This window comes from Numida meleagris, chromosome 14 (genome assembly GCF_002078875.1).
Source record: "Numida meleagris isolate 19003 breed g44 Domestic line chromosome 14, NumMel1.0, whole genome shotgun sequence".
NCBI classification, from domain to species: domain Eukaryota; kingdom Metazoa; phylum Chordata; class Aves; order Galliformes; family Numididae; genus Numida; species Numida meleagris.
In genome coordinates, this window is record NC_034422.1 from 11,322,814 (window position 1) to 11,340,869 (window position 18,056).

Genomic DNA, 18,056 nt, shown 5'->3' on the forward strand with positions numbered 1-18,056 from the left:
CCCCCTTGTCCTATCGCTATCCACCCATGTAAACAATCATTCCCCCTCCTGTTTATATGCTCCCTTCAAGTATTGGAAGGTCACAATGAGGTCTCCCCACAGCCTTCTCTTCTCCAGGCTGAACAAGCCCAGTTCTTTTAGCCTGTCTTCATAGGAGAGGTGCTCCAGCCTTCTAACATCTTCATGGCTCTCCTCTGAATAGGACAAGGAGAAGTGGTTTCAAACTAAGAGAGTTTCAAACTGGATATAAGGGAAAAGGTTTTTACGCTAAGAGCAGTGAGGCTCTGGCACACGTTGCTCAGAGAGGTGGTGGTGTCCCTTCCTTGGAGACACCCAAGGTCAGGGGATGGGGCTCTGAGCTCCTCATCAGCTGTGGGTGTCCCTGCTCACTGCAGATAGACCAGGTGGCCTTAAAGTGTCCCTTCCAACTCAGACGATTCTGCGATTCTGAGTTCATGCTGAGGCCAGGCGTGTCCCTGAGTTTCACCTCATGCTCAAGACTCCAACATTCGTGCTTGTAACAGCACATTGATGTCACGCTGATTTGAAATCGTGGCACTGTCGTCAGCATGTCACCACCCAAGAGGAGATGCAGGTTTTAAATTACTCAAAGCCAGAAGGCATTCTTACAATATCCAGGTATTTCCTAATGGGAAAGGGAAACAATATTATCCTGACTCAATTAATGATATCGGAGACTTCATAAGAAGTAGGTTATTTCTGGAGCTTCTGTCACAACCCATGGATCCTGGCAAGGAATATGAGTCCCCTTTTATTAACCAGTACCTTATTTACAGAATCACAGGAAAGGCCCTTACAGCCCCCAGCCCCAACCCCTGCCCTGGGCTGGTTGCCCCCTCCAGCTCAGGCTGCCCAGGGCCCATCCATGGCCTGGAGCAGCGCTGGGGATGGGGCACCCACAGCTCTTTCTGGGCAGCCTGGGCCAGCGCCTCACTATCCTCTGAGTAAAGAGTTTCTTCCTAACATCTCACCTGCCAAATAATATAGAATAAGATAGTAATATAGAATAATAAGCTGCCAAAAACATTTCTTCCCATTCCCAGGCATTCTGTAAGTTTTCTTCTCATCTCATAATTTCCAAACTCATTCTTTCAAGCAATCCACTGGGGATGCTGCTGGATGCACCCCAACATCGGTACCCCGATTCTGGAAAACTTGGACAGGTGACAATGATTTGCACAACTGCTATGGGCAGACACGATGTTTTCTGCGTACCTGTGTTTTCCAGGCCCTTTTCTGTTCTCTTTCCAAAGACCTTTGCCCTAGTTCAGTCAACAACAGCTGCTGAAAAGCTCCTCCCCAAGGGAGGAGAAAAGATAGGGTTCATTTTCAAGAATAACATAACAACATTAGAAGAAAACATGATGCAGTGCAGGTGATAGCTGTCGGGGTGACGTGCTGAAGCTTTGCAGTCATTTTTACCTTGGCTTTGTGCAGACCCAGCGCTTCCTGCAGGTTGCAGCAGTCAGGTCTGTCTGCGTCACGGCTGGGAGAGGTGCCAAGCCCGAGTTGTTGAGGATTCAGCATGATGGCAGGGCAAGGCCATCAGGTCAGCCTGCAGGAGAAGCAAGTGGGAGATCTGGAAATGCCTGATGGAAGAAGAGAAGCTGAGACCCTCTTCCAAGAGCAGCCCAAGCCCGGGAACCAGTACTTGGAAGATGCTTTGCTTCGGAGTTACCTGGAGGCACACCTTCCTCCCAAGGTCTGACGTGTGTGTTTGTGTGTGTACACACTGCAGTTCTGGCTAGGTCACTGTTTATGAACAGAACGTTTCTCTGAGCCCTCTTGTGCCTTCCGTGTTTAACTGGGGGGAATTTACCAGCGTTCTTTAAAACTTGTATGTGTAGGGCTGAAAAATACTTCCAGGACTTAAGCAGAAATAGAAAGGGCCTAGTGGGCTTCTCTGGTTCAGGTGTTACAGGAATAATGTTTGGAAATTGTCACTGCATGCATTTGTTATCTGGTCATCCAGAGTAAGAAATTTCAGAGAAAGGGGAAAAAATGGAGGTGAATCCCAAGTCTGCTGTGCTCTTCCCCTTCCCTCTCCCTGGGGAAGAAGGATTTTCAAGGAGACCCCTTGCCAAAGTAACAGGGCTGTTCTCAGCTGTGTGCTGAGGAGGATGCAAGGGCCCTTTGGGGATTGCTTGTTCTCAACATCACTCCTTGAGTTGATTTTCAGAGAGCGAAGGCTCAGGACAGAGCTATGGGGGTAGAGGGAGGAGGAGCAGGAGCCCAGCCGTCCTGTGAGGTTCCGTCCTGCAGGAAGCCCTGGGGCTCACGGCACCGTCTGTGCTCTGCCCTCCCCCCAGGGACTACAGCTTGTCTTGCTTGTCGAGGGCCAGATCTCATGGAGCTGGATGTGACTTCTGCATTTCACTGCAGCCGAAGCAGAGCCTGTAAAGCCACTGCGTGAGTAAAGGAGATGTATCCTGGCTGCCAGCAATGCTCTTCCTGCCCCTGCTTGGTCTCCGGGTCAGGAGTGCCCTGCGGTCTTGGGGCAGTAAGAGTGTGACAGCAGCACCAGGAGCTTGTTTTTGTCACTGCCGTGATGGAAGGTGGGGATGAGGCATCCCTAAGCACCGCTGTGGCCTTCCTAAAGGAGGATGCTCCTAATCTGCACCTGTCTTCCCATTTCCTGAAGAATTAAGAGGATCAGAGCTGCTCTCCACTCTCCCCAGAGAGACAAAGCTGCTGCAATACACACCAGATCAGCAAATCTCCCTTTCATTTCGGTGTGTGGTCCCAGCGGGGCAGTGTTGCCTCACTCTGCTCTCAGCCTCCTGCAGCACTGCCTTGCCCGCAGCCCGGGGCCACTCTCCGTGCGGGCACTCCCCTCTCTGTCCAGGACAGCAGCACAGCCGCAGCTTGGCGCATCGCGCTGAAGCAGACACTGCTACAGTGGATGTTGATTCCCGTTGTGCTGTTTACCTGTGTTCAGCAGTGAACACAGATTTCTCTGCCATGGAGCAAAGGACTTCTTTGTTTGAAGGTGATTTCTGGAGAGCACAGAGGAAGCACCTGTTTTTGTTTTTGTTTGTTTTTTTTAGCACAGTTTTGAGATATCTGTTGATCCCTCTGTAAAGAAATCTCTTAATATAAAGGATCGTGTGTTTGTGCTCTCAGTGTGTCTTCGCTCCATTCATCTCTGGGACATTGAAGCATTGACTGGGGTGAAGGAGACCAGCCAGCAGATGCTGCAGCCTGGAACCTCATGGTTTGTGGGTGCCCCCCATGTCCTGTTGTGCAGTTTCGTAGTGCCCCGGCTGCGGTGCGTTATGTACAAATGTAGGAGCTCTGATTTTATTCTTTTCCCTTGGAAATAAACACAGTCACTTGGGCAAGACGGTGGTTCATAGGTGTGGTCAGGGCAAGAGCTCACGGCTCGGTGCTGTGGTTTCTTTAGAAGATGTGGATACGGAGTAAAGGGACTGCTGGTAGTGAGCTGACAGGAGTGTGCTGATTAGGAGAGCTGTTTGGTGAACTGGTGTTCATCTGCCCACAGAAAACTCCAGCTGAAGGGGTCAAAGGTTCTTCTCATGCTTCGGGGATTAGTGAAATCCTTGTACTTCGGAATCTTAGGTTGTCTCTGAAACAGCTTTCAAATAGTTACAGTACAATAAGCCTTGGAGGCATGTACCCAGGGCTCGTGCAGGTTTCTGCTTTGTGTTGTGATTTCTAAGGCTACTTCACTGTTCACCTGAAAGAACAACGTGTGTTCCGAGGATGGAGACTTCCAGAGCACAGACTGGACAGTGTGTGCTGGATTCTCATTACACAGGGCGGTGGAAGAATCAATCATACAGGATGGAGTGTGATGAAAAGCCAGTGCAAGGGGAAGCAGGGAAAGGAAGCAGTGTTTGTATTTCTTCAACGGCAAATGAATGCGTTTTATAATTGCACCATTCAGTCACAGCAGATATGGCATTCACCTCCACAACTGCAATTATTGAGGAGGAAATGAGCATCTCTTACGGTTTTAGAGAACAGCAGAAAGTATTCCTCTGTTGAAAATTAATCTTGTTCAGGTGCTTGTGTGACCCCCCCATAACAGTTCTGGACGTGTTTTTGCTAACCATCCATGCTAGGGGCTGGGTTACCTAGGTTTAACCATGTCTAAGTCAGGTCATTTATGTCCAGAGTTCACCGGGCTCTGGCTGCAGGCAGTGAAGAGGAGCAAGCACCTGCAGAGGGCAATTCCATCACCTTAACGTGAGGAGCTGAGGTGGTGGGGATGAGTCACTTCTCTGCAGTGATGGTTTCTGTCCATTAGCCATGGACAGAATCCTGTGTTAAGGCCAGTCAAGCCTGGCTAAAATGAGAGCTAATGAATCCTTATCTGTGTGCATTTAGGAAGCTGGTTGCAGAGTGGAAATTTGAATCTAGACACGCCCTAGATGCAAGGCAGAAGCTCAGATCAGAGAGGTACAGAATGGCTTAGGTGGAAGGGACCGTAAAGATCATCTAGTTCCAGCCCCCTGCCATGGCAGGGTTGCCAGCCACCGGATCAGGCTGCCCAGGGCCCCATGCAGCCTGGCCTTGAATGTCTGCAGGGACAGGGATGATTGAGCCCTCTTTCCTTTCTAATCTGATAAGGAGTTAACTAGTGATTTCAGCTCAAGTTTTCCTGTAGAAGTGAAGGATTTCCATTTTTGGCACCCTTTCCCCTGGCATTCTCTTCCAGCACTAAATCACAGAGTGGCTTTGCTTGGAAGGAACCTCGCGATCATCACGTCCAGCTCCCTTTCTCATATGCATCTGTGTGGCTCTCAGCCCCGATACAACAACTCTTCTGTCTTTTGTAAAACCCAGAGATGCTGCCAGAAGTAACTTGAAAAAACAATTTTGAAAAAAAAAAAATGTGACAGCTGAGCACAGCTGTGCCAGCAGAGGCCAAGAGACAAGCTGTCCTGCTGCATTACAGAGCACAATGAGCCAAGTGGCAAGAGATCATTAGCGCCTGGAACAATATGGCCAGTCCTTTGCCTTTCCAATTAGGACTGAGGCCCCTTGCCTTCCAAGCAAGTACTGAAAGGCTCTTGTTGCTTCACAGGTGCTGGAGGAGGTGAGCCAGGAGCTGGAGAGGTTTGGAAACCGACTGCTAACCAAGATCAGACCTCTAGGATGGGAATGCGAGTTGAATCCCCCTGTATTTCAGCAGTACGATGCCTGGGGGCAGCGGGTGGATCACATTATCACCTGCTCAGCCTGGAAGAGGATGAAAGAGATTGCAGCAGAAGAGGGGCTGATTGCTGAGGCCTATGAGAGAAGATACTCCAACTGGAGGTAATTGGGGGAGAATGGGAGTGACTTGGTGTCCTGCTGGTGATTCTTAGCAGGGTGTATTCAGCATCTGGTAGGACTGAACTTGTATAATGGATAACAGATGATGCATGGACAAAAGCACATCTACTGCTGTACTGAACAGCAGTGCCTGTCCGTTGTAATGTTCCACATCAGCAACGATAAGGTGTAACTAATGGCCTGCAGTTGATCATAATATTCTTTGATGTCGCTTTCCTCATTCTGGGGCCTGGCTCTTCCCCGTGCTGCTCCAGCTTTACATGCATTACTTGTAACACAGAAGTCTGGAATTTTACTTGCAATTTCATTGTGTTCCAGCCTCTGAGATAGACCCAGATTTCTTATTTTTAAGAAGTGCACTTGATGTGCACCAGATGGCAAGCGACGCCTTCCATGTAGCCCCACACTCACAGTCCCTCTGGGACTGAGAAACATTTCTGCTCCACTACTGCCTTCGTGCTTGAAAGTGTTTCTGCTCTCCTAGAAATGAGTGGTCTAACTAACCCATTTTGGCTGTGTTTTTCCCCTCTATTCCTAGTCAAGACGTTTTATCCTCCTGCTGTTGAACTGCTGCAAAACCTGTCTGTTTTCACTCTCTCTCTCTCCTAGCCGCGTGCACCAGGCTGTCAAACTGTACTTGTTTTCAACCGCCTCTGGAGGTTTCAACTGTCCACTGGCCATGACTGATGGAGCAGCCAAAGTCATTGAGGTACGAGCTGAGCTGGTCCCTGAGGACACAGCCCACGTCCTGGCAGTGCTGGCCAAGGACCGAGGAGAGCTGATCTGCCTTCTGGCTCTGGACGTGGCCCTGCCTTGCTCTGTGACTCAGCTCCATCTCCCCCCACCTGACTTTCTGCTTCAGTTACAGTCTGTGCATCCAGGCCAGCTTTTTGTTTGCATACAGTGCTGTGCACAGTGAAGCCTCTACTGCATACAAATCCTGTAGCACTGCAGAAGCTGGAAAGTTGTCCCACCTTTCTTACTACAAGGTTCAGCAGCCTTGTTTTCCTGTCCCCTCTGGGAAGCAGCAGTTAAATGAATTGAACCAGATCCATAAGTGATGGATGGATCCAAGCTACCAAGGCTTCCCAGTCTGAAGGTTTGACTCTGTATTTCAGTGACACCCTTTGCACTTTGTAACTAGCTATGTGGAGAAAGCTAGGCCAAAGGTAGCTAGCCCTGGGTGTTCTAACTCAAGAAAAACAAGATTCCACAAGGGAATTACCTTTTTCTGGAGCTCTTTGGATGCTGGTGACATCCAAAGATGTACATGGATGTACTGGTACTGGTGCTGTTCTGGAAGCTGTCTGTCCAGCTATCTAGCAGCGCAGGAGTTCAGGGTGAGTAGGGCTGCTCAGCACTCCTCAGTGTAACACAAGTCTGCACTGTCTGCCCGTGCAGTGCATCTACATTCCAGCCAGGTGGTTTCACACATTGTCATTAGTGCAAGCAGATGCACATGTGGTGCTTGCAAATAATCCATTCCGAGCCTGGTGGAGATGCTTGTAGGACAAAGCAGTGTTTGTGAAGGCAAGCGTCTAATTTCATCTACTTTGGTATGACCTCAGTTTCTTTTCCCTCCCACAAAACAGTCACTAGGTATTCCTGCATCTCTGAAAGATGCTTTTGACCATCTGACATCCCGTGACCCCAGGAAGTTCTGGACCTCCGGCCAGTGGATGACTGAGCGCCGGGGGGGCTCTGATGTTGGTATGTGCACTGGGGTGGCAAGCAGCTAGGAGTGTTAGTGAGGGCTGAGGACATGAAGTCATCTAAATCCTATGCACAGCGCTGCGTTTTGCCAACAGAAGGCCCAGCCTCTGCACGCTGATGCACGTGGTACGTGCTGCAGATGTACAGACCTTCGGTCCTTGCTCAGACAGCACACTGATATTTCGCTCTGATCTAAACCTTGAGCAAGGCAGTCAAACCCATCCCAGGTGGCACCGAGGAAGCATTCTTGACCTTCAGCTTTGGTCCTTGGCAAATGATTGCAATAGCATGACAGGCTGGGACACCTCAGGACCCCATTGCAGGGACAAACTGTGGAAAGGGAGTCACCTGCCTCTGATGAACCTGCCGTTGGTTTCCCAGTTGGAAAAGTGAAAGAATCAGCTGTGGAGGGAGAGCTACAGCAGTGAGCATCATTGCAGGACTCCTGATTCCATGGCATCCTTTGCGGTTCTTGGCTGTGGTAGCTCCTAAAGAAACAGAGGCATTGTATTATAAACCACAGTATGTTTTGCTTACAGAGCACTGCCACTACCATTGTTAGATTGGACTGTTGCTGGGAAGACTTGTGGCTAAACAGAGCATTTTTCCTTTCTAGCACTTAACTCTGGCTGCATTTCTTATCCAGTGTCAGTGAAAGAGATTAGCAGCTAATCCATATTTCATCCAGATAGCAAGGGGTGACTTAAAAAGAGCTGCTGCTTAAGATCAGCTCTGATTGATACAGAGGTTTCTGTAAAGCCATGATCTTCTGCTCCTTCCTTGCAGCTAACGGCACAGAGACAGTGGCTAGAAAGCAGCCAGATGGTTCATATCGTCTCTATGGCTTTAAATGGTTTACATCAGCTGCTGATTCTGATGTGACATTAACCCTAGCCAGGGTAGCGGACGCTGAAGGACGTGTAAAACAGGTCTGTTCTGTGGCGGAATGCTTGAAGGAGGAGGGGAACTTTTAACTTCCTTTCTTCATTGTAATGAAGTCTTCTTTGCATGCCTTTTTAATGACCCCAGGGTTCCAGCGGACTGTCCCTGTTCTTCCTGAGGGTTCGAGATGAGGAGGAGAAGCTGAACAGTATCCAGGTGCAAAGACTGAAAGACAAGTTGGGCACACGGCAGATGGCAACAGCAGAGCTGTGGCTAAAGGGAGCTAAAGCAGAGCTGGTGAGTGAGGTTTCCCCGTCCCCTCAGGACTTGGCAGGCTTGGCAAGGCGGGCTCCTCGTGGAGGTATTGGTAGTGATACCAGCTTCAGGTGGTGGTATCTACTCCACACCTGTGGCTGGCTGCTCGTTCCGCAGAATCGTTCCCCAACAGGGCTCTGCTGAAGCTGTGAACAGCTCAGGGAAAATCATGCAGGAGAAAAAAAAAAGTAATTTTAAGCTGGTCATTTCCCTAATGCAGTTGCATTAGCCAGCTGAGGACAGTTCTGTGTAGCATGCAGATAAAACAAGCATCCAGGGACCAGAACTGATGATGCTGACATGGTCTCCAAAGCCATCTCTCTGATTATGCCACGTGGCTAAAATGAGACAGCAGATCTCTCTGGTGCTGGAGGGCAGACAGGCAGAGCGGATGGCCTGTATCTATCTGCCTGTAGGCACAACTGTTACTAAGAGGGGGACGCTTCAGCTCCAGCCTTTGTTCCTTGGTGGTTTCAGATCTCTGCAGAAGGTCGTGGAGTGGCCTCCATCTCCAACATGCTGAACATAACTCGGATCCACAACGTCATTGGTGCAGTAGCTTCCATGAGAAGGTGAAGGCAGCATGGATCCCCCCAGAGCTGAAGGAGCAGCTTAGGAGCACAAGGGGAGTTTGCAGTGCTCAGCATTGCGGTTGGCTGATGTGTCATGCCCCTGTGGGCACAGGTCTGGAAGCCAGCAGTGCTAGAGAGAGCTGGCCTGTGGGTGACCTAGGGTGGTGTGCTACAGCCAGGCAAGGCTCATCCAGTGAGGATAACTGGAAGGGAAAGCCTGGAAAGGAAGTAGGAAAGTTGCTGGTCTGACTCCTTGCACTGTCTGTGTTCTCCCTAGGATGATCAGTCTGAGCAGGGAGTATGCCCTTAAGTGCGTTGTCTTCGGGAAGCTCCTCAAGGACCATCCCCTGCACATGCAGACAATAGCCCGGATGGAGGTAAGGTGTCCAGGAGCAAGAGCTGAATCTGGAAAAACAGAAAGAGGGCAAGGATCCTCAACTGCTCGTGAGCACAGCCAGCCTGCCTCTGCATGGAAAATCAGATGTAGAGGGCTCTTCCTGCTACAGAGAGAGCTGGGGAATTGCCATAGTCTAGTGGGATTTGATCTGATGATGGATCTGGCTTCTCTGCTGCATTGTAGGTTATCCTAAATGACAGTTACTGGGAGCTGTTCTGAGAAGGGTGCCAAAGCTCATGCACACTTCCACTATGCCATGGCCTCTGAAGTTGGTCATTACCACCAGCTTCCAAGCAAGACACCACAGTTTGCCAAACTGCAGTTAACAGACTTGCAGGGCTGCTGCAGACTCATCCAGTGTACCTGGTAGCTCACACAACACGAGGTGGACTTTTCCCACTGTTCTGTTCTCAGTGGGCTCAAAGAATTCCTGAGAGGCCCCACATTCTGAGACAAGTCTGCTGTCAGGGTGTACCCACACAGTGCTCACCACCACAAGGCACTGAGCTTGAACACAGCCTCCAGATGTAAATTTCATCTAATGAAATAATGGTTAGGTGGTAGAAGAGAGTGGTTTGAATTGGCACTCTGGCTGTGGGCCTTGAGAGGAATTTCACATGTGGGCCTTTGCTCATGGCACAGTGTCTCACAGCTTTGCCTCAACACTGAGTTGAAGCAGCCCACAAAACCCATAGGACACAGGCAGCTTCCTCCCACTACCAAAACTTCAAAAAGAAGGCACACAGTTCTCCTCCTCTCATCCATCCAGGCCCTGTTTCTTCTAACTGGTGTAACACCAGTGTTTATCCTTGGGCTGCAGTGGGTTCATGCAAATATTTCAACCAGCATTTAAAACTCCTCAGGCAGAGTGGGGGAAGAAGGAAAGTGACGTTACCCCAACAACTGCCAAACATAACTTAAAGCTCCAGCATCTCCTAGCCTGCAGCAGTCTGTGGCCAGAACTTCACCTATGAAAGAAAGGCCAGATCCCATGTAGTCCCACAGCACATCATTACACGCAGGGGCTACAAATCTCTGTCTCCCAGTGCTTGGCACATTGCAGCTTGCCAGGGCTGCATGTTGCTCAGCAAGAAATCTGTCAGAGACCTTGCAGATCTGGTGGTCAGAGACTGAGCATCAGCTGTGCACTCTCGTGTCCTTTATCATTTGAAAGAATGTGGATTTGTGGCCTGGATACCTGATAGAAGCTTTGATAAGGCTTCTGTTAGGCCTAATGAAATGGCATTGTCCCTTTCCTCAGACTGGGCTGCTTTTAACATCTCGTGCCTTGCTGGGCACCGGTCTTTGTCTCTGAAGCCACGATTTTGGGAAGGGGTTGTATTTTGCCTCTTCCAGACAGTCTCATGGCACTTCAGCAGACCAGGCTGGAGTCAGTCTGAGCTCAAGACCCCTGCCAGCAAAGCTCCCCGCTTCTCTCCACGCAGGTGCAGACACGAGGGGCTTTTCTTCTGCTTATGGAGATCGTTCGGCTGCTTGGACTTGCAGAAACCAACATGGCAAGCGAGCAAGACCAGCTTCTCTTGAGACTGCTTGTGCCAGTAGCCAAACTATACACGGGGAAGCAGGTATGGAACAAGCAGTTTGTTCAGCTGGAGCGGGGCTGTGTGTTCCAAAGAGCTGGCAAGAGGTGTGGTTAACACAGCCAACACGGAGGGCGGCAGCAGCGCAGGGTACAGGCAGTGACCTCCCTGCAGGGCCTGCAGCATGATGGCTACTCTGTGCTAAGGCTGGGTTTTCTAACTGGGAGACTTGTCCCCTTGCCCTCAGGAAGGACCCAGCATGCCAGCTGCCAGGCAGGCAAGCTGCAGATCAGCCAGCTGGTGGGAACAGGCAGAGCAGGCTCTCTGAGGTACTGCGTGTGCCACAGAGGAATGCTGCTGAGGCTTTAGCAGAAACTCCCCGTGCTCCAAGACTAAGCTGGGACACTGTGCCACAGGAAGCACCTTTCTCTTAGTTATGAATAAATAGAAGAGAGGTAGCAGTGTTAATAGCATTAGCCTTAACTTAAGGAGTCTACCCTCTTCCTAACTGCCATCAGCTTAAACACGCAGAAGCTTGCACATCATAGGCAAGTAGGTGGTAAAGATTCTCCTAAAACATAGGCACTTTCTGTATGCACCAAGCAAACCACAGGTTTACTTAGAGAGGACTGCAGTGAGAAACACTCTCCCTGGAGCTTCTCCCCAGGTCTGACTGCTCCTGCGTGTCCCCTCTGTGTTGCTCAGTCCTCACTCCCCATGCTGCACCTCCCCTCGTGTGCTGAGCGGCCTGCCTCAGCAACTCAGTGGGACGTAGGCAGTGCCATCCCAGCAGGAATTGCTGTGTGATGTTAGAGGTTTCTGGCCACTTTCTCCCTCTGTGCCCTGTATATTATGTCAGCTCTCTGCCTTTCGCAGGCTTCTGCTGTTGCTATTGAGGCGATGGAGTCTTTTGGAGGACAAGGTTACATGGAGGATACAGGCTTGCCAGTCATAGTTCGTGATTCTCTGGTAAGAAAACAGCAGGAAAAGCTCCTTGTGCCTCACCTGGTCCCCATAGTCCTTCATGGCTGCCTGGTACAGACACACTCAAATAGATAGACAGTCCTCCCCATCTCACTTCCCTAGCTCTCCTCACCAGTGCTTCTTTCCACTTGTGGTCAGGCAGGAAATCTTGGGAGTTTTCCTCGACACCCTGCAGCTCTGTCCCATACCTTTGTTGCCTCGCGTTCCCTGCTCTTCGCTGCCGTGGCCCCAGACAGCTCCTTCGTGCTCTCCCACAGTCTCTTCTACCACACAGGTGCTGTCCATATGGGAAGGAACAACAAATGTCTTATCACTTGACGTCCTGCGATCCCTCACCAAGAGTCAGGGGCAGGTGATGGCCGTGTTCCTCTCCACAGTGCAGGTGAGCCCTCAGCAAAAGCACCAGCAAGGCTGATTTGACACTTTGGCAGTGTTGGTGTTGGTGCTCCTGGCTGAGACTGGTAGAGAATACGACCAAACTCAAGGCTTTAGACAAGTACTCCAATGGGGTTTCACAAATCTGCTATTTAAATAGCTCTTACAAAAGCAGAATGCAAGCAGTGTTTATTTTGGGATCCTTGTGTGCTGCAAAAAGTACAGCTAGTTTCATCTCTGCAGTGAGGAGTTTTGTGCTGTCAGTGTTCTTCAGGAAAAGTACCAATGTAAGTATATTTTTAATGTGAGTCACCTTCCCGAGCCCAAAATAATTTTCTGTTTGTGTGGTTTGTCTTTTTTGTCGTCGTTTTGTTGTTTTTCTTTAAGCTGGAAAAACAACACAAGTCTGATACATTTTAAACCCTCTCCAAGGCTACCTACCTACTGCATTACGACTTTCTATTTTTATTCCCACTGAAAAGATGGAAGGAGCCAAAGGAATCCCACTGCTGCCTCCTTAGATGTGCAGCTCCCTGCCCTCGCCCACAGGCTGCTCCTTTAGAGGTGCTCGGACAAAGGCAGCTGTGGAAAGTTCAAAGAAACTCAGAATTTCCTGGAGGGAAATGAGTGTTGTCTGGCTTGATCCATGCCATCAAGGGGCACACGGACCAGCCTGGAAGGCATGATCCCCACGTCAGAGGGCATTCCTTCAGGAATTAGGTTATTAATTGAGGTAGAGCAATTCAGATTACATTAGCACACGGTGTATGCTTAGGAATCCTAAGCTGCTGGAACTGAGTGCACGCAGACACTGTTTTCTCATTCAGGCCCCACGAGAAGTGAGGGTCCTGGGCTACTTCACTGCCTTCAGCACGGACAGTTTGCTTCCTGCAGCAGAGCCGATGCCTTCCTGGTCTCCTTTCAGCATTACTGTGTTTGAGCAGAAGGGAGGCTCTGAAGTGAGCGCGGGAAGAGTCACAGCGTGGCGTTAAACGTAACCTCATGTTGTAGGCTCTGCCGTGTCCCCAGGGTGACCTGATCCATGCTCCAGCTCCTTCCAAACGCGCTAAGCAGAGCCTGGCTCCTCCTCACCAGTGCCTGCAGTTGGGCACTTGTGTTGGATTTCAAGCCCTCAGTTCGGCTCTGGCCGCTGACCTCCAGCACGAGTTCTTGCATCCTCTCATACAACGTTTGCTGATGGAAAAACACCTCAGACAATTCGACTACCAAACAAGAAAGCCAGATCTGCTCATAAGCAGGGCTAATGAGCACACCCACTAATCAACAAGCTGGCTGGTCCGGCTGTTGATAAAGCAGCTCAGTCTGACACTGAAGGCAATGGAGTGGAGAAGGAGAGGGTGGTAGGCTCTAAAAGCGACCTGGAAAGAAGCTGGCTTACGCTGATAGAAACCGGTTCCCAAAACGGTGCCTGGCTGCAGCCCTGCACTGCCTGACGTGCAGCTCTGGCACCCAGAGCAGGTGGTTGTGCAGCAGCAGCAGCACAGATTGGGATTCATCAGCCAGCACTTCGTCAGTGCTTCGTGCATCGCTGCAGGGTGAACAGGCGGGCGCTGAGTGAGGTTCTCCACGTGCCGGTGCCATCGTGTGCACACTGAGGCTGCCTCCATCTCCACCCAGCGCGGCAGCAGAGTGGCTGGAACTGGCTGAGGCTCGGGGAGCTGTGCTGATTTGGGACACACGACCCAAGAATTTGCAGAATCTGGGACGCGCGATCCGAGCCTGGTGGCCGTGTTTTGTTTTCAGGCCCTTTCCAAACCACAACCCCAACTTTAGCCCAGCAGGAAATCAATGTAGGTTACTGAAGGGAGAGTACACATTTGCACGAAACACAAACATGACGCTTGTGCTCCCGGCCCCATTTTGGTATTCTCCAGTTGCTGCTGATTGCTCTGCAGTGAGAAACCACTCTGATAATCTTGCGTGGTAGTTAGCTCAGGGAGCACACCCAGGGCTGTGTCTGTTTGCGGCCCAGCACGCACACTGGAGCAATGCTGGCTCCCACCCGAGCTGCTGGGGATGTGTTTGTGCATCAGAAATGAACTCTGTGCTGCAGGTGCTGACAGGTGTTGGTTCATAAATGGCCTCACAGGAGACTGAATCACAAAGAGAGCCTTCTCCAACCTGCTGCGTAAATCCAAACGTGTTCCTTCCTGCTCACAGTTCTGTCCACAGCAAACCTCAGCCGTGCTGCAGGGAGAGGTGTGGGTGCTGCAGAGGTGCAGCACGGCACAGCACCCTGAGGCTCCAGGATGGCCAAGGCCCATCCCGAGGGCCTGGTTTGAGCTGGGGGGCTCTGTGAGGGCCGCCTGGTCCCTCTCCCTGCAATGAACACGGGCGCAGGAGGGAAACACGCCGTCCTTTCTCCTGTGATTGTTTTGCAGAAAAAACTGGAGTTGGCTTCGAGCAGCGCAGAACTGCAGCCCGCCGTGCAGCGGGTGGGGGACGCCGCCGGGCGCCTGGCGCGGTTCTGTCGAGGAGCTGCTTCAGAGGGGGCAGCGCCCATGGAGCTGGCAGCAAGAGACTTCTCCTACTCCCTAGCAAGGATCTACGCAGGTACGGAGGAGAGAAGTGAATTTCAGACCGGGGCACTGTGAGCTGTCCTGCTGCGCCCAGGCTTCACCGCGGCTGAGGAGCGGAGTTTTAAGGAAAGCTCTGTCGTAGAATCTTAGAACAGTTTGAGTTGGAAGGGGCCTTTAAAGGTCCCACTCCCCCACAGTGGACGGGGACACCCGCAGCTCAGGCTGCTCAGGCTGCTCTGCCCCCCCTCCCTTCCAGTGGAGGCAGCTCAGCATGGGAAGCGCCGCTGAGAAACAGCCACCCGCTTCTCGAGGGCGTTGGCTGGAGCCCAGCAGCTCTTACACCTCGTGTTCTTCCACAGGAGCTCTGCTCATTGAGCACGCGGCTCGGCCCGGCTCCTCCTGCATCGACGTCGCCGCTGCTCAGAGGTAAGGCCAAAGCCTCTGGCTCCGAATGCATGAGGTGCATGCTGCAGCATTGCTTTGCCTGCCCGAGCGCTCTGCTGCGGTCAGACCCAAACTTCACCCCCCAAATGGAGACAAACAGCGTGCTGGGTTGGTTCCCAGCAGCATCGCTGCCATTCCCTGCACGGGGAATCTGCATCCCACAGCGATGAGAAACATCCAAACTGGGGAGACCCTAAGGAGCAGCCGGCGCTGCCTGTGCAGCGCAGCTCGGACAAACCGCTGCGTTCTCTGTTCAGGTGGTGCAGGCAGGAACTCTGCCCCGCGGCTGCAGAGCTGGGGAACGGCAGCTACACCGCTGAGCAGTCATCCATGGACAGCGCCCTGGTGTACGCCGGCAGCAGGCTGTGACCCGGACAGGTAACAGGGAAATGCTCAGGGGCCTCTGCAGGTGCAGCGTGCGGGATGTGCTGCATCTGAGGCAGGCTGCAGTGAGCATGGAGAGCTCCTGGGGGAGGCTGGTGCTGAGCAGAGGCACTTCTATCTCTAGGGCAGCAAGGCGGGGTCTGCACAAGTGTTTAGGTCCAGAGCGCTGGTGCAGCTTTGAAATAAACATCCACAGCAGCCCCACGTATAGAATCACGGAATCATGAAGGCTGGAAAGGACCACTAAGATCCCCAAGCCCAACCCCAGCCCACCCCACCGTGCCCACTGCCCACGTCCCTCAGTGCCACATCCCCACGGCTCTGGAACACCCCCAGGGACAGTGACCCCACCACTCCCTGGGCAGCCTGTGCCAGTGCATCACCGCTCTTTTGGAGAAGGAATTGTTCCTAATAACCAACCTGAACCGCCCCTGATGCGACTTGAGGCCATCAGCTCTCGTCCCATCACTGTTACCTGGGAGCAGAGGCTGACCCCCACCTCGCCACCGCCTCCTTGCAGGAGTTGCAGCAATAATGTCTCCCCTGAGCCTCCTCTTCTCCACACTGAGCCACCCCAGCTCCCTCAGCCATTGCCTGTACGACCTCAACATGTCCAGACCCTTCACAGTCCCATAACCCTTCTCTGGACACTTCCTGCCCTCAGGCAGATCAAAACTTCCTCCCAGTGTGGTGTATCCTGCAAACTTACAAGCAATCCCCTCATCCAGGTCATCAGTAAAGGTATCAAACAGTGGCAGCCCAAACTTGCTACACTGGCTCGATTTGCCGAGTGGTCTGAGCAGAATCCAACCCCTTTCCTTGTGGGAGGAGGGCACTGAGGGCGCCCTGTGCCCGTGCAGGGAGCCAGCCCACAGAGCCACCTCAGGGAGCCACGGAGGCAGGCACAGGGTGGGCGCTGCAGCCAGGGCCCAGAGCGAACCCCAATGAACCAAACCCACAGCGGCAGCGCCCGGCGCCCCGTCACTGCTGGCACAGACACAGCCAGAGAGATTCAGTGCGAGATGCTGGGATGCTCTTCCCAGGCTCTGGGCAACTGCTGAGATCAAATCATTATCAAATGCAGACAGTGACTTGAAGCAGCAGCTTTTTGAGTGCTGGCATTTGTTATAAAGAAAAGCAATGAAAAACTGAAAATTATTTAGATTAAATACAGAAAACCACCATTTTTTCTCGCTGACAGGCTGCTCTCCGGTGCTGCACGTGCTCTGATGCCGTTTTCTTGGTGGTGCCTCCACGGGAGCTGCTGCCCCGGCTCAGACCACCCAGCTCAGCACCTCGTCCTGGCACAAGGATGGAACGAAGTCTTTCTGACCTGAAGCTTCCATGTTCCCAACCTCACCCCCACACTGCTGTCACACAACCCGGTTCCTGGTCTCCACTTACTTAAGTTGTGCTTTTGGGCCTTCCTTTCACATTCTACCTTGTCCTGGAACAGCTTTGCTGTGCTTAAAGATAACCCGCAGCAGAGGCTTTGCCATGGTGCGCCTCGTTGGGCGCCGCATCCCTGCTCACTCAGCTCCAACCGCAGCCGAGATGGGCAAGAAAAACCTCGTCACCCATCGCACAGCAAAGCTGGCACCGCCGCCCGGAGCTCTGCAGCAGCTCCAGGAGGAAGTCAGTTCAATTGCATCACTCAAATTCCATCAGTGCAGGACACGTCGGTACCAAAATTAAAGAAAAATAACTTCTGACCTCCAGCAAGCTTATTCATTTCCTCTGTGTGTGTCATAACGATGCTGCAATTGACACTGACATGAGTTCTGACGCAAGTTTGAGATTGAAATCCCGCAGTGCTCCACCAAAGCAAACACCTGGCGGCTGCTGCTGCTGCTCCGTGCAGCCACTCACCTGTGTGCCCTGCCCTGCTGACCACGAGCTGCATTGGGAAGTTACCGGTGACAGAAGAAAGACAGGGCAGAGGCTGCTGGAGTAAGCGGCTGCACGGTGCCACCATGGGAAGGTGGGGAGGGCAGAAGGCAGCACGGGGTGAGTGCTGCATGGAAAGCAGGAGCGCTCTGAGCACGGACAGCACGAGGGGCTGAGCAGCGTGTCACTGGGAGGGAGAACAGCAAGGCTGCTGAGATCTCCACGTTCCCTCCGAGCCCACGGCAGCACCGCCGGGCTCTGATGCTGCGCTGCCGCTATGTCATGTTAATGCAAGTTCCAGCCCCCCAAAAAAGCACCACCAAATGCATCCCCTGTTGGCACTGCAAGACAAAAGTCATCTGGTAACAACCACGGGACATCAGTTTAGAACCCGCTTGTTGAGTGGTGAGACAGAACTTGGAGCAGAATTCTGAAGAACGCGGTAGCGCCGAGTCCCGAGATGCGGCACTCGGAGCCGAAGAGCGGCTGTAAAGCAGAGCTGGACACGTGCTGTTCCGTCCCGCAGCCAGCCCCGCGCTCATGTTCTCAGTTCCCGGTGCGGAGCAGTGCAGGGAATAACGCGGTGCAGCGCGGGGAGGGTCGAGGCGTGACGAGCAGAGGCCGCTCGCACACAGCGGGGCCTGCCCGCAGCAGCAGCAGTGCAGGGCCGGGCACGCTGCCGCCTCCTGCAGATCTCTGC

General features: G+C 52.2%; 2 protein-coding genes across 2 annotated transcripts in view; one reads left to right on the plus strand and one right to left on the minus strand.

Annotated features, from left to right (window-relative positions):
- Nucleotides 1-1,570, minus strand: part of HORMAD2 (HORMA domain containing 2) — a 32,800-nt gene extending 31,230 nt beyond the window's left edge. The window contains exon 1 of the mRNA XM_021413231.1: nucleotides 1,444-1,570. The gene's annotated coding sequence lies outside the window, so the exon portion shown is untranslated. The remainder of the gene's footprint in view (nucleotides 1-1,443) is intronic.
- LOC110406560 (acyl-CoA dehydrogenase family member 11-like) lies at nucleotides 1,509-17,187 on the plus strand. The gene is made up of 15 exons (XM_021413230.1): nucleotides 1,509-1,723; nucleotides 5,072-5,304; nucleotides 5,932-6,031; nucleotides 6,915-7,032; nucleotides 7,822-7,964; nucleotides 8,065-8,214; nucleotides 8,710-8,804; nucleotides 9,082-9,181; nucleotides 10,647-10,787; nucleotides 11,619-11,711; nucleotides 12,001-12,108; nucleotides 14,504-14,675; nucleotides 15,001-15,067; nucleotides 15,343-15,463; nucleotides 16,671-17,187. The coding sequence occupies exons 1-14, from the start codon at nucleotides 1,547-1,549 to the stop codon at nucleotides 15,452-15,454; spliced, it is 1,809 nt and encodes a 602-aa protein (XP_021268905.1). The 5' UTR covers nucleotides 1,509-1,546; the 3' UTR covers nucleotides 15,455-15,463; nucleotides 16,671-17,187.

Bases quoted from the DNA above. Each gene is read 5' to 3' on its own strand.
- LOC110406560 (XM_021413230.1), top strand. From the start codon at position 1,547: ATGATGGCAGGGCAAGGCCATCAGGTCAGCCTGCAGGAGAAGCAAGTG. The intron at 9,182-10,646 runs GTAAGGTGTCCA...CTCTCCACGCAG, and splicing joins AGACAATAGCCCGGATGGAG to GTGCAGACACGAGGGGCTTT. The intron at 11,712-12,000 runs GTAAGAAAACAG...TCTACCACACAG, and splicing joins TCATAGTTCGTGATTCTCTG to GTGCTGTCCATATGGGAAGG.